This window comes from Bos grunniens, chromosome 24 (genome assembly GCF_055505025.1).
Source record: "Bos grunniens cultivar Pamir isolate PY7600 chromosome 24, Bosgru_T2T1.0, whole genome shotgun sequence".
Classification (NCBI taxonomy): Eukaryota; Metazoa; Chordata; class Mammalia; order Artiodactyla; family Bovidae; genus Bos; species Bos grunniens.
Window position 1 is genome coordinate 58,373,664 of NC_141188.1, and position 15,759 is coordinate 58,389,422.

At 46.3% G+C, this 15,759-nt stretch overlaps 1 protein-coding gene across 1 annotated transcript in view; it reads right to left on the bottom strand.

Moving 5' to 3' along the window:
• Positions 1–4,745: 4,745 nt before the first annotated feature.
• FECH (ferrochelatase) overlaps positions 4,746–15,759 on the bottom strand; it is a 35,983-nt gene continuing 24,969 nt past the window's right edge. The window contains exons 7-11 of the mRNA XM_086372464.1: positions 13,454–13,552; positions 9,409–9,516; positions 8,779–8,943; positions 6,703–6,762; positions 4,746–6,224 (exon numbers count right to left, since the gene is read on the bottom strand). Coding sequence (XP_086228590.1) covers positions 6,090–6,224; positions 6,703–6,762; positions 8,779–8,943; positions 9,409–9,516; positions 13,454–13,552 — 567 coding nt within the window. The 3' untranslated portion in view covers positions 4,746–6,089. The remainder of the gene's footprint in view (positions 6,225–6,702; positions 6,763–8,778; positions 8,944–9,408; positions 9,517–13,453; positions 13,553–15,759) is intronic.

Consider the following 15,759-nt stretch of genomic DNA (forward strand, 5'->3'; position numbering starts at 1 on the left):
TGCTGGCTTTTCTCTAGTTGTGGAGAGCGGGGGCTGCTCCCTAGTTGTGGTGAGCAGGCTTCTCCTTCCGGAGGCTTCTCTTGCTGGGGAGGACAGGCGCTAGGCGAGGACTCAGGAGTTGGGGTTCTGGGCTCCAGGGCAGAGGCTCAGTACTTGTGCTGCATGGGCTTAGTTGCTCCTCAGCCCATGGGATCTTCCCGGGTCAGGGATCCAATCTGTCTCTCTTGCATTGGCAGCCGGATTCTTCACCATTGAGCCACCAGGGAAGCCCAAGATATAACATTTTTAATGACTGCTCTGTAACAACCTGAAATTTTAACCAACTGGCTGACAAACCCCTGCGTGTATCCCTGTGCAGTCAATCCCATCCCGTGAGTAATATATATATATATACACGTGCTGTGCGGTGCTAAATCACTTCAGTCGTGTATGACTCTTTTGTGACCCCAGGGACTGTAGCCTGCCAGGCTCCTCCGTCCATGGGATTCTCCAGGCAAGGATACTAGATGGGTTGCCATGCCTTCTCCCAGAGAAGGCAATGGCACCCCACTCCAGTACTCCTACCTGGAGAATCCCATGGACGGAGGAGCCTGGTAGGCTGCAGTCCATGGGGTCGCTAAGAGTCGGACCTGACTAAGCGACTTCACTTTCACTTTTCACTTTCATGCATTGGAGAAGGAAATGGCAACCCACTCCAGTGTTCTTGCCTGGAGAATCCCAGGGGCGGGAGAGCCTGGTGGGCTGACGTCTATGGGGTCACACAGAGTCGGACACGACTGAAGCGACCTGGCAGCAGCAGCAGCGTGCCTTCTCCAGGCATCTTCCCAACCCAGGGCGTGAACCCACATCTTCTCTCCTGCATTGGCAGGCAGGTTCTTTACCATTAGCGCCACCTGGAAAGCCTATATATCTATAATTTTTTTAACAAGGAAAAAGGTAAAAATATAGAATACCGCCTGTATTCTCAGGGTAAAGTGATTATTTCTTAAAATACCAGGAAGATAAAGCTTCAGCCCATTGGGGAGAGTGGAAGAAGCAACTCCAGCCTAGATACTTTCCTTTCGAGAACAGGCTACTGAGGGGGTGCCCGGAACATCAGAACGACAGCTGTCAAACCACCCGAAATGGGAGCTGGCCACTCCTGCCAGAGAGCTTATCACCAAGGTTCAAGCCAGGCTTTTTTCCAAAAATGTTTTTAATTCCAACATCCCTCCTAATGGCTTACTGTAGACTAATTTAGCCAGGAGTTATGCTAAAAATGGAAGCTAATGATTTCAGCAAAAAGTAACTAAGCCGGTACCAACAGAGTATATTGTAAGAAACATTATCACGGGTGCCTTTGTTTTCCACTTTCCTGTAGAAAGGCTTAGTAAGATTTCCACAGCAAATGCAAACCTGCTTCCTCCCCTCCTGAGGGCCTAGACTGTGAATGTGGTCTCTGGAGGCAGCGACTCCCCAGAGCCCTCCTGAGGCTCGTCTCACGCTGGGAGCCGCGGTTCTGCTGAAGAGTGCCCACTGCTGTTGCTTGCCATGATTGCCTTTCGGCGAACATTGACAGCATCAGCTTCCTCCTCTTGGAGTGCCCGCCAGTGCCCACCACTCAGCTCAGTGCCTTGCAGCTTGCCACACTTTACACTTTCCTGAAGACATTGTAAAAAGAAGCATGCTTTCAAGGCAAAGATCTGATATTGGTCATAACACTCCACTGTCCAACCAGGACAAATCTAGCAAAAAAAACAAAATCAAGTTTTCAGGCACCACTGTTTGAATGAACCAGGAATGTGAGAAAGTGCGCACACACTTCGGTATCATTGTTGCTCAGTCATTAAGTGGTGTCCGCCGCGGAGACCCCATGGGCTGCCGCACGCCAGGCTTCCCTGTCCGTCCCTGTCTCTCAGAGTTTGCTCAAACTCATGTCCATTGTGACACAATTAAATATTTCAGCTGGCAATGATTGAAGCAGAATTCAGGTTTCTTGAGCCATTCCATGTTCAGATTTAATTCATTTGATGTATGTATCCTGAAACCTTATGATACCAACTTTTACTAATAAAAAAAGAGATTTGATTGTCGCAGAAAGCCGCATGAACTGGGAGAAGTTACTCATGGGGCTTCTTACAATGGAATCTCAATTGTTAGGCGATTAGAACAAAATTCCCAAGAATGATATTTACAAAGTCCAGGGCACAACCTTGATGAAAGGATTTTAATTGTATAGTTTTTAGAAATAATGAAAGAAATGGTTAGCTTTTGTCTTCCTCTGAGGATTCCCATATTAAGTCAGAAACTGCAGGATCCTAACTTAGGATGCTTTAGTTTTAGGGTCAACTCAGAATTTTCTTTTTCCAGCTCGTAACATCTTAGTGAATTTCCCATTTCCACCCGATGTGGGGAAGCATGTTCATGGGCCATCTTCAGGATCCTGACAGCAGGGCTTTCGCGGGCCGATTTAAGACCTTAGAGATGCAATACCGAGGATGCAGGCGAGGGCTCTAGGCTTACACACCGGCACTCGCCTACAGGCACACAGGTGTGAGTTCCTGCTTACAGCCGCCAGCTTTAAGCTCTGCCCTCTGGCTAACAGAGAAGTGGGCTCCTTGCCCATCCCGCCTCCTCCCGCCCCTCCCACAGGCCCCAGCCCCGGAGCGGAGGGAAGAACACAGCAGAGTCCTAGGATCACAGCCCCACGAGGTACATTCTGGGGCGGGGGCATGTCCCACTGCTGTGCCTGCGCAGTGGCGGGGACCCACCCTCACGGTGCAAGCTGTATTCTGGATAAACACAGTGGCGTGAGATTGAGCAAATGACCTCTCTTCTTGCATACCTTAGGGTTCCTTGAATTAAATACCCAATTTATGAGAACAGATTAGCCAAGGGAAAAAAAAATGCAGTGACTTTACTAGGAGACTCATCCCATCAACTCAGTGTATCTTCCCCCAAAAGAAATGAAGAAGAAAATGAAATATCTATTATTATGTAAATGTCCTAAAGTAAATTTAGTATTGTTAATATAATGTACCTTCGGACAGGCCAGTCTGGACAATTTGGAACAGAAAATCCACTGACTCTTCATATAGCTACATAATCATCATTGTCTAAATAATTTCAGCCATAAAGAAAAATGTGACAGAACCCTGGAGAAATGTCACATTCTGCTTAGGGGTTACTTGAGCAGGGATGTGTACTCTGAGGTACTACCAGGGAAAGTCATGGATTTTTACCAGTCAGCATTGACTAGCCATGGATGTACATTTAAAGGGCTTTTAATAATGAGTTCCATTTCTCCTGATACAAAACAAATTTTCTTTGGGTGCAACAATTTCCTTTAACCTTAAAAAGGTCAGTTGTTCCAGAATGCATATTCTATAGAAGAGTTCCTTCCTCTTGTGCTAAATAGACAGGGTTCTGAGCCTTATAATAACCCTGGCAAGCTAAACTGCCTCATCATCACAGCTTCTGCAAGTTTGCTGTATAAGGTGATTCATCACTTAAAGCCAGGTCTGGGCACAAGTGCAGCTTAAAGAAAGTGCCAGCTGTACACTGCTAATTACCAGGCAAACATTTGTATTTCAAAGTTGACAGACAGGATAATAATTCCCACAGACCATTAGTTCTAAAAAGAGCGACTGTTGATTCCATCCCACCAAATGCTCCACCTTCAGGCATGGGCCCCTACCCATCTTTAGTTAGTAACAGTTGAAGGCAACACTTCTTAGATCAACAAATGCCTAGGCAGTGATCCTCATAATTAAATCCCCCTGTGCCTCTCACTGGGCTTCCCTGGTGGCCCAGATGGTAAAGACTCTGCCTGCAATGCAGGAGACCCAGGTTCAATCCCTGGGTCAGGAAGATCCCCCAGAGAAGGGAGTGGCAACCCACTCTAGGATCCTTTCCTGGAGAATTCCATGGGCAGAGGAGCCTGGCGGGCTATATAATACAGCCCTTGGTGTGGCAGAGTCAGACACAACTGAGCCACTAACACTTTCACTTTGCCTCTCACTACAAAGGCCAGTCTGGCGCAACTTAGAGTCAAGGATGCTTTTCCTGACAGCCGAGGCACTGTTGATTTAAAGTTTCCTTAGCAATAAGGGTCTTCAGACACCGTAGCCAGAGCTGTTGGTTGGACTTTCCCCGCAGCATCTCTAAAATAACATACATTCAGCGAGCAGTGCAGGTGAGCAGGCCCTCGGCGAATTTCCTGGAGGAGGCAGAAGGGTTGCAGGCAGGACCAGCCTTCCAGCGCCAACCCACAGAGCTCATTTCACTGAGGGACAGTCCTTCAAAGTCCACCTTGAACCCAGTTCCCCCAAAGTGGGCAGAAACAGAAGGGGACAGCTCTAAACAACTGTCTATGCCATGTACCCTCTTCTGGAAACAAATCTACTAATAGGAAAGCCAATTTGGGGAAAAAAAAATGTAGATGCTACTCAAATTTCAGAGCTGTTATCAGTGGGGGAAAATTATTAATGAAAGTGAATGGCATGTTTCTTGCATTACAAATTAAATTCCTCCTAATAATTTTTATTAGTAACAAATTTGGATTGCTTTTAAAACAATATATTTTTATTTGGTGTGCTGGGGTCTTAGTGTGGCACATGGGATTTTTAGTTGTGGCACGTGGGGTCTGGTTCCTGATCGGGGATCAAACCCCGACCCCCTGTGTTGGGAGCACAGAGTCTTAGTCACTGGACTCCCAAAAGTCCCTGATTTACTTTTGATTTAACAGAGACAATGAGTCATACTGGTTAAAGTCTTAATAATATCATATTTATTAATATAGTAAACCCTGAATATAGAAGATCTATGGCTCCATGAATACTTTCACTGGCTTAAAAAAAAATCAAATAAATGCTTTTTTGAAGAACAAAGTTGTACCATGGCATCTTAAATAATCACTGAAAATGACTTAACATGAAATATAATATAATTATATATTATAATTGTCACATTAGAGTGGTTCTTTTCCTTTTCTCCAAATTTCCTATAGCATGGTTACATAATTTTTATAATAAAAATTGTAAATTAAGAAAGAATTTGAAGTTACAAAACATAGTCGGCTTTTCAAAAATCTTCAAACAAATAAGGCAGGAAAGGGGACATTCAACCACGATGAAGAAGATGCTGGGTGGAGAGGTCGGGGAGGAGCTGTGGGCGGGCAGCCCTTCATTTCCAGCTGCACTGCCCCTGGAGACAGCAATCAGGGGCCCCCTCTCCTGCGCCACCAGGATCCCCACCAAGGTGGGGAGGACAAATGCGCAACTGCTACACGTTTACGAGCCCTGCGTGCCTGGGGAACCTCAAGGCACTTTTGGAACCTAGGCTTGATTAGGTCTGATGGTGAGGAACGTGAGGATCACACACGAAGACCGAAAGGACCGATCAACAGTGACCTCCCAGGAGCAGTCACTGTGGGCACTACACCATCAGACCGGCATTCCGTAACCCACGGGCTGAGGGAAAGAGCAGGCGCCTTTCTTTTCTAAAATTGTATCTCCTTTACTCAACTATGTTCACTTCAAAAAACAAGTGCGGGACTTTAAACAGACCTCACGCACACTGCCTGGAGAAGGAAGTGGCAGCCCACTCCAGCATCTCTGCCTGGAGAATCCCATGGATGGAGGAGCCTGGGGGCTACAGTCCGTGGGTCGCAAAGAGTCGGACAGACTAAGCGACTAAACCACCACCCCCACCATGCACACTGACAGCCCACAAAACAAACTCTTCACACCCTTGCACGGTTGTTTTTTGGGGGGGGTGGGGGTGTTGCTAGAAAACCAAAATCGGTACTGAGAATGTGTATGCATTTCAGAAGATACATTTTTAAAACTCATTTTTAAAAATGGTCTAGTGGACATTCCAAACTAGTAACCCAGGGAGGAGGGACCATAAATGCTTACTGTGTTGGTCTATAAAAATAGAAAGCCCTCAAGAAGGACTTCAGAGCCCCTTCCTGGAGAAAGCACACAGTTTGTGGCCAGAGGCTACGCCGGCACGGATGTAACCTCCTCCCTAACAGCCGGATGCGCCCTCCTCCTCCTCGGAGGTGTCGGGAGGCGGCACGCGCACCTCCCAGCGGCGTGCCGCCGGGGTCACAGCTGCTGGCTGGTGAAGAAGGATTTGGTCTCCCTGCAGGTGGGGTTCACGCACAGCGGACAGCTCAGAGTCAGCTGTGTGGAGCAGCGCTCCTTGGACTGGAGGTGTGAGTGGACCAGGTCGGCCAGGGCCTGCAGGACAGACGGGAAGGACAGACGGTCAGAAGCGCAGACACCGCTGCTCCCCACGCCGCCTCCGCGCCCCCATCTGCCCAGGGGAGCACTAGGGCGTGGGGCTTCTCTTCACCTGAATTATTTATTTGCACCCTTCGAACCCAATTCTATAACGTCTTCCTTTCCTAAGAATTCTCAGCTTAGAGAATAGGCGAAAATTCAGGTTTTAGAAAACGAAATCCCCACACCCCACCTGCCGAACCTTGTCTCTGGAAGGCAGATTTTAAATTAGACGTCGTGATGGGTGGGTAGAAATAAGAAAACAGGGACTCTCTGAAGGAGGAGAGAGCCGGAGTGTAAGGGATTCGATTTTATTTTTCTAATTAATTGGAACTCAAAATGTTCTAATATGTGAGAAAACCAATATTCTGTAAGAGTTTCTCAGAGGACCACTCTCCGACATGCTCTACTAAAATGGTTGTAACATTAGAGATACCTTCGAGAACAGTGGGTTTCCATTAAGAGACTCCGCTCTTCTGATGTTTTCAAGTCCACACTGAATCAAATGAGAAAAGGGAGGAAAACACATACACATTTTATTTTCCCTTTTTTTTTTTTTTAAAGAAACTGCTACAAAAAAATAAATACATATACAGATACACACACAACTCAAAGTCTTGGTACCCAAGTATTCACAGACCACCCAGAAATGAAAAACAGTCCTGATACCAGGCACAGACATTGATTTTTACCTATTATCAAATTGCTCATCAATTTCTATTTCCATCCCCCAGCCCATGACCTTCCAATGGGTGCTTTGTTTCCAAACCATTTTTGAGGTTCTATAGGATAGAATACTCAAATAATTTAAATCTGCTTACCATTCTTTTTTAGTCCACCTTTCTAATGCCTACTTATAGACTCTACCTAAGCAGAATGTTGCTTTAGAGACTTAAATTTTTATGCATGCTTTGATTCCAAGTGCCAAAAGAGGTAAATTAATTTAATGTGTATTGAAACTAGATTGGATCTAATATACAGAGTTGGGATTTTAAATATATTCTTACCTAGAAAAATCTAAGTTAAAAAACTAAGGATTATATTTCACAACCATCCTTACTCAAAAATATCCTGTTAATTCCAGCTAATTATTCTGCAAATAATTGAGAAATATCTAACTATTATTTACTCAGGTAGCTAGGATCTTCTCTTTCCCTTTCTGAAATGCTGATGGCTTTTCGGTTGCTGTATCTTTTAAGTTAGAAGACTGGAAACAGGAAAATGGTGAGATTCAGCAAACACACAGTTCTCAACAGATCGAACATATTCTAAAACTTCATATAGAGGTAAGCTGGTTATTCTGCTGTTGGTCACTGTTCTCAAACACTGTTTTTGTTTTGGCCACACCACACAGCAAGCAGGTTCTTAGTTCCCTGACCAGGGATGCAACCCTCACCCCATGCAGTGGAAGCATGCAATTTTAATCACTGGACCACAAGGGAAGCCCCTGGAAAGCATCACTAAATGAAGTCCATAGACAACCCTACAATCTCATTTTAGCCAGTTACAACTTGCACATAAATTTCTTATCAAAACTGCTGACAAGCGCCTTAGGCGCCCTCTACCTTTAGGACCAGCAGGCACACACAAAAAACGGGGCGGGGGCGGCGGGGGTTGCTGCTGAAGCTCCCCCCAACCCACTCTCCACCCTGCCCGGCACCTGCCACCTGGTCCCAGAGAGGGAGACCACCCAGCACATGTGGGATGACCAGCGCCGGGAGCTGGGATGCAGGATGAGCGGGGACGTCTCTTTGGGTCCCCAGGGTTCCACGGTTCCCGCAGAAACAACGCTAGCAAAGGGGGCGCAGGTTCAGGCCGGCCCTCAGAAGCCCTGAGATGGGTCAACAGTGGTTTTCCTCCACGTGGATGACAATCACATCCATCTTCCATTACAAGACACTCAGGATGGTTGGTATTTGTTATTTCAATAATCAGATTGATCACAGCATAGTAGCAAACAGCTAATTAAGTGAGTGCATAAAAGAGGTCAGGGAAATTACAACACATAACTGCTCCAGAGTTCATCCCATGGTCTTTCTTAAATGAGGAGGATTCTAGGGCCTCGAAACCCAGCAGAAGCAGCATCACAGCCTGAGCAAAGGGCAGTATTAGGTGAAGAAAGGAATTATACAGACAACAATAAAATTCTTTTCTTCCAAACTGGTGAGAAGCACACTTATTTTTTTTCTCAAGGAAATGTGGTTTTCACTACTTTCAATGGGTACAGTAACTCAAACTAAACACAATGATGTTGCCTGCAGTGATGCCCGGTCACCCGTTTTGCAAAGGCACGAAAGTGCTTTCCCCCTGCAAACGTGGAGATGAAGTCGATTTGCTCAGATCAGAACTCGGATGAAGTATTATCCGGAACGATGAGGCCACAGTACATGCGAACACATACCAAGCGATATTTCTGAATGATACAATTAGATCACTGCAGAGAGAGTTACCTTTTAAAACAAATCACATTTCAAAAAAATCAAATCAAAATGGGATAAATAACCACACTTACCTCACTGGCTAGAACTTGAGAGTACTCGATGTCCAGCTCATAGAGCGTTTCGATGTGATCGCTGGTAAACGCTATTGGCACTAAAAGGATGTTCTTCCTTCCCCTCTTACAAAGCCCTTTGATGGCCTCGTCTGTCTGAGGACCCAGCCAGGGCATCGGGCCAACCTATGAGAAAGCAGGAGGAGTGCACACAGGGACCGTGTCTCACCACAGCCCACTGCCCCGGACACACTCACATGCACACACATGCACACATGCACACACACAGCCTCCCTGTAAGAGTGAGGGCCACGCTCTACACCTCGCTAATGGGTTTTGGTATTTCTTTATTAGGCTTGAATCCGTCTGCTGCTGCTAAGTCTAGAAGCTGGCAAAATATAAAGAAGAATTTCTGTGATTTCAACTGAAAATAATCTCTTGTTTGAATGGAATCAATGGAATTCTGCTCATCACTTGTTTTCTTCTCCATCATATTTGCTTGCAGAATTCCTCCTGCTCATATGAGCAGTCAGGTTATTGCAGAACATTCTGTCTGCGTGAAAAGGCCAAATCTGATCGTTTTATAACCAAGTCCTAAAATAGACATCCTCCAAAGAGCTGACCCCCTGCAAACGTGAGGAAGTCACCTACCTTGGATTGCCAAACCAGTCGGTAGGGGTTGGAGTAACCCAGCTTGTCCATGACTCTCTGGACAGTGGCGCCTACCTCTTGAGGATAGGGGTCCCCTCTGTTGACCACCTGCAGCAGAGACACAAGAGTTCAGTTGCCAACACCGTGCAGGGTTCTGAGAGCCTGGGGCTGGGCGGGGAGGCGGCCTGAGCCCTGGGCTGGAGGCTGCCCCTCGTCCTCCGCACTAATGCCCACGCCAGCTGAGCTCAGGGCCCAACTTACTTGGATGGATTTCATCGGCCAAAGGCACACAGGGTACCAAATCAGCTCTCGGGTTCCTAGGAATGCATCAGATTCTACATCCACGCCACCCAGAGGAGACTGACAACACACACCATGGGAGGATGGGTTTCTCCAGCCCCCCGGCTGGAACAGGGATGACACAGAGACGCTGGCACAGGGTGGGCCTTCACTTTTGGTACTTACCTGAAGGGCTGATTTTATTTTAATTTTTGACTGTGCTCTGCAGCTTGCAGGGTCTCAGTTCCCCGAACAGGGACTGAACCTGGGCCATGGCAGTGAAAACCCGGGATCTTAACCACTGGACTGCCCAGGGAACTCCCTGATTTTAGAAATGGAACTGAAAGAGTACTGTACGGACAGTGTATAGAACTACTGAGTTCACGGGGACCAGGTGAACAAAAGGGTGAACACTAGAGGAGTAAGAGAAAGAAGCAGCACGTGGTTCGGATTCCAGGCTCCTTGAGAACACGGTCTGTGCCTTCGAGCTCCTTCCAGTTCCTTCTCCCCACTCCTCCCACGGCCATGCTTTGAGCGCAGTCAGTGTCTGCAAGCGCTCCTCACCTTTGAAAGTGAACACCTTTGAAAGTGTGCAACAGACATTTTCTTTTTACTGCTTTAATATTTAGCTGTATCGTTTCTCTTTAGTTGCTAAGTCGTGTCCAGTTCTTTTGAGACTCCATGGAACATAGCCCACCAGGCTCCCCTGTCCATGGGATTCTCCAGGCAAGAATACTTGAGTGGATTGCCATTTCCTCCTCCAGGGGAATCTTCCAGACCCAGGGATCGAACCCGCGTCTCCTGCATTAGCAGGTAGATTCTTTACTATTCAGCTACCTGGGAAGCCCATTTAGTTGTGTACCAACTTTCTAAACCCCCATCCTGCTTTATTTCTTCCCACAACACTTATTACCTTCTATTGTTTCATACTACTTTCTTATCTGTTATGCTTATTATCTGTCTCCTCCCCCTCATTCCCTGAATGGGAAGATTTTTTTGTTCTGTTTTGTTCATTCCCCTGTTTTGTGGTAGGGGATAGAACAATGCCTGGAATAGCGTAGGTGTTCAATAAACACTGTTGAGATGAAATGATGAGCTATTCTTTGACAATCTCCAAGTAGCTCACTTAAGATATTTTTAATCACAAAGAGACAATAGTGACTTTATAATGGGCAAATCCAGAAGACACCACCTTAGGCTGATGACCACGGATCACTTCAGGAGTAGTGAGATTAACTGGCAGCATGTACTCCCAGCATGATGCACTCAGAAGCACAGGCCACTGGCGGGGGGAGGAGGGGTTATTCTTCCTGATAATAAACAACCTCAGTCTACGCATGAGAAAACACCCAACACATCCAAATGGAGGAGCATGCTGCGGAATAACTGTGTGTGTTTGTGTGTGCACTAGTTGCTCACTCATGTCCAACTCTTTTCGACCCCATGGACTGTAGCCCGCCAGGCTCCTCTGCCCATGGGATTCTCCAGGCAAGAATACCGGAGTGGGTTGCCATGTCCTTCTCCAGGGGGTCTTCCCAACTCAGGGATCGAACCCAGGTCTCCTACATTGCAGGCAGATGCTTCACCATCTGGGCTACCAGCGTTGCTACAAAATCATGCTTCAAAAATATCAAGTTCAGGAAAGACAAATGACAGGAGGAGGAACTGTCCCAGATTGGAGGAGCCTAAGGAGCTGGGACAAGTAACTGCCCTGGGAGATCCTGGGAGAGGAAAGCAACCCCTGAGGAGGAGCTGGTGAAAAGTGAGTGAAGTCCTCAGGTAACAGCTCTGCACCTCCACTCAGTTCTCAGTTTCCATTGCTAGACTTCCGGTTATGTGAGATGTCAACGTTAGGAGACGCTAAGGGAACTCTGTACTATTCTGTAACTTTTCTGTAAGTCCAAAATGACTTCAACATACATTATATATATATATATATATATATATATATATATACACATTATTAAGGGGGAAAGGGGCTTCCCAGGTGGTGCCAGTGGTAAAGAACCCACCTGTCAGTGCAGGAGACATAATAGACAGGAGTTCGATCCCTGGGTTGGGAAGATCCCCTGGAGAAGGAAATTGCAATCCACTCCAGTGCTCTTACCTGGAGAACCCCATGGACGGAGGAGCCTGGTGGGCTACAGTCCGTGGGGTCGCAGGGTTGAACACACCCGAAGCGCTTAGCACGTAAGGGGGAGAAGTCATTAGGAGCAAATGCAGGCGAACAGCAGAGCTTGAGCTCCACAATCCCTCTGCCTTCCCGACCCCATCCTGACCCTCCTGACTTCATGGTGTGCCTCAGTTCTACCCAAGACCCTGGGCAGAAAAACAAAACAAAACAAAACAAAAACCTGGAAGCCGCGTGTTCAGTCCCTGAGGGGGAGAAAGGGAAGTGAGGGGAGAGAAAAGCAGAGAGAAAACAGCACCTGGAACTGTTCACACATGAACACGTGTTTCCCTCTCTCCCGCTTCCCTCTGGCCCTTCAGCCGCTGCCTCATTACACACGGGCGGGTATAAAAAAAGGATGAGGGCCGAGCAGGAGTACGGACGTGTGAAGAAGCTGCGCGCGGTACCAGAAAGGAGGGCAGGCAGGCTTCCCGAAGAGCAGCTTGCTTCTCTCTAGAGCTGCCTACTGCCGGATCGTGCCCCCCGGGCGAGAGGGAGACATAGGCTGCGAAGGGCTCGCCCCTGGCGACCGCCAGGTGGCGCCACAGGCCAGCCAGAAGGGGGGCCCCAGAGAGGACCCTGGGTTAACTCATTAACTCTGCAGCTAAAACCTTAATGATGCCTACAGCAGTAATTCTCCGCCTCTCCAGCTTTGAGAGCGATGTTTTCAGGACACAGTGCTAGCTGCGAGCTGATGAAATGGGCTGCTCACCCCAGGCATTTCTGTACATCATACATATACCAGCTCCATCATTCTTGTCTCCAAAAATGGGATAGTCATGGCTGCTGCTGCTGCTGCTAAGTTGCTTCAGTCGTGTCCGACACTGTGCGACCCCATAGATGGCAGCCCACCAGGATGGCACAGAGGTGCTATTTTAACAAACACCCGGTGTCATATGAGAAACCAAGGAGCAACCAGATCATAACTGGATACACTTTACATTCACTGGCCAAAATGTGCTCCTGAGCCTTGGCAAATGAAAAACTAATCACTTCCTGGAATTCAAACAACTTCTGTCAAGTCTTGAGGACAAAAAGAATGGGGTTGAGAGCGCTCAGTCTGAATATGGAAGCCCTACCATCCAAGTTCCTTGAACAGGGCAGGCGAAAACAGCCTTCTTTAATTGTCCCATTTAATAAAATTCTCACATAGGAATGGATCTTCAACTTATCATTTTAAAGGAACTTAGGAACATAATATCTACTCACAATATCATAGTCTGAATTAATTGTTATTAGGTTTCAAGAGCTTCCCTGGTGGCTCAGCTGGTAAAGAATCCACCTGCGATGTGGGAGACCTGGGTTCAACCCCTGGGTTGGGAAGATCCCCTGGAGAAGGGAAAGGTTACCCACTCCAGTCTTCTGGGCTGGAGAATTCCATGGACTACATGCCCATGAGGTTGCAAAGAGTTAGACATGACTGAGCGACTTTCATTTTCAGGTCTCAAGAAATGAGTCTAGCTAAATTAGCACCAAGCTCAGTTTGAGATTTTAGAGTCCCTCCTTGCACTGGGCTTAGGCTGAATGGAAACTGGACCCACGTTAAACCTTTTGATCCCTCTACCACTGGGTCATCAACGAAATGTTCTTACTTACAGACATTGGCAGTGAGTGAGCAGAAAAAAGAATGACCACCTCGCGTCTCTTCTCAGGAGGAAAGTGATCCAGCTCTTTCAGAATATGGTCAGCAAAGCACTGCAGGAACACCAAGAAAAGGGGGGATACGGAGGGGGCGGGAAGAAAGACATGGAAGGAGAAGAAAATAGTCTGTGTGAGTGACACCACAAATCTCAGCGAAGCCCTCAAACACAGCAACTGTCTCTGTTAAGGGAAAAAAACCCTGCAAACTGTACAGTGTCTCTAGCTTTGGTTCATCATCAGAATGGCTCATAACGGTTCCAGGGGCCTGGGGAATTTGATGGGAAACTTCTAAAGCTTGCTAATGGCTCACTGAAAATGAACGCTCTGGACCTGCTTCCCCGTGGGAGGCACAGGGCACATTTCCAGATGGAAAGGAAACGCAGATGGGAAGGAGGAGTTGTTTTAAGACCTCTCACTTGCTCCGTTAGCAGGAAAACCGCTTACAGGGTCCTTCTGAATCTCCCTTAGTTTGGCTTTCAGGCATATCACATTAAAATACATTAGACAGAAGTAACCGAGGGATAAGAAAATATGGTTCCTTTTTTACGACCTTGGCCTCCCTGAGTCAGTCTTCATAACGACCTTCCTAACAGCAGACGAGACGGTTGCACCACTCTCGTTCAATTCACAGAGGAGAGACGTGGCTGACTGGGGGGCCCGTCGGGTCCCATCTGCAGAACCTGGGCCAGAAGGCAGCTCCCGCTCCTCCACATCTCTGTCCACCAGACCAGCCAAGCCCCTTCCGTGGCCGGCACGTCCAGAGTCACATCAGTAGGTGCTGAAATACCAGACCTGAGGAGGCTTCCTTTCATCTCTCTCTTTAATCATGCTGTCATTCAACTTATAAAGCAAAGGGCTACAAAGGACATGAACGGGTGAACTGACAACACTGGAGTATGAACGCAGGTTGGACAGATTTCAGTGTCAATATGAAGTTTGCTGAAGTTGAATACTGTATCATTGCAATGGAAAAGAATACACTGTTTAGGTGTAAAGAGTGGTTTTATACGTCTGTGTGTGTGTATGTATATACATCTTATTCTCAAAAGGTTCAGGAAAAAATTATGTATACATAGACACGCATATGCACACACATAAAGGGTATGCAAATGATAAAGTGGGATAAATTTTAACACAGGAATCTAAATAAAGAGATGGGGGTTCCTTATATACTATTCTGGGAACTTTTATGTATGCTTGAAATTATTTCCAAATAAAAATGTTTTTAAACATAATATTAAAAAAATTATAAAGGACAGTTTACCAAAACCATGTAAATTTGCACTTGTTGGCATTTTTGATACATCAGTGTTTAATACGACAGGATGAGCAATTACTCCATAACAAATGTTGGAATATTATTAGTTTTCTCAGAACCCTCAGGTTTTGATAAATTAATGCTCAAAGGCACAAAATGGTGCCTAGAGAGTTCGCTCCCTTTTCAAAATTTATAATTTACCTACAGAGTCAATGGGATAGGATTAAACACCAACATAAACAATATTTTCTGGTGGTCTTTTCAGTGTTAGTAGACTAAGGATGCTCAGAAAAGATTATATTTGTACAAGCCCAGATAAGGAGGCCCAGAGCAAAGTTTAAAGACAGCCTGCAACATACATTTACTCTAAATATTCCAGCAGTTAGATAACAGAAGCAAAAGGACTATTTTCAGTAATTACTACTTATCATAAGTAGAAATGTAGATTAACCACAAGATTTTTAGTTCCAGCTTTTGTTGTTTAGTTTGGGTTTTTTTTTTTTTTTCCATTTCCACTAGATATCAAATCTCCTTCTTGTGTAATCCACATAATACTAATAAACTCTAAATTTTTGTTTCCTCCAGATTTTAGTAGGATTTCTCTTTTTATCATCTTGCATGCAAGTAGAGACACAATTTGTTACGGCTTATAGCAGACTCTAAGCCGTTGTCAGCACTGAGGAGCCGTGGGCAAGCAGAAGTGCCCTGAAATTATCTAAAACCCATCTGCGGTATTTTCCAGGCGCAGCCCCTCTGCAGAATGAAAGCGGCAGGCGGCTCTCAGAGGTTTCAATCACACCATCAAGGAGGGTGGATAAATGCCTCTAAAATTCCCTTTCATTTTATGAAGGAAGACTTCCTCAGTTAAGAGACCTTTCCATCTTTCTGCTTCCCCCCTTTTCAAAGGACTGAATTTTAATGCAAATCTAATTACTGCCTCGATCAGGGCAGGCAGATGCTGCACAGATCCCCGCTTCTCTGCTGCCACATGGCAGTGCTGACC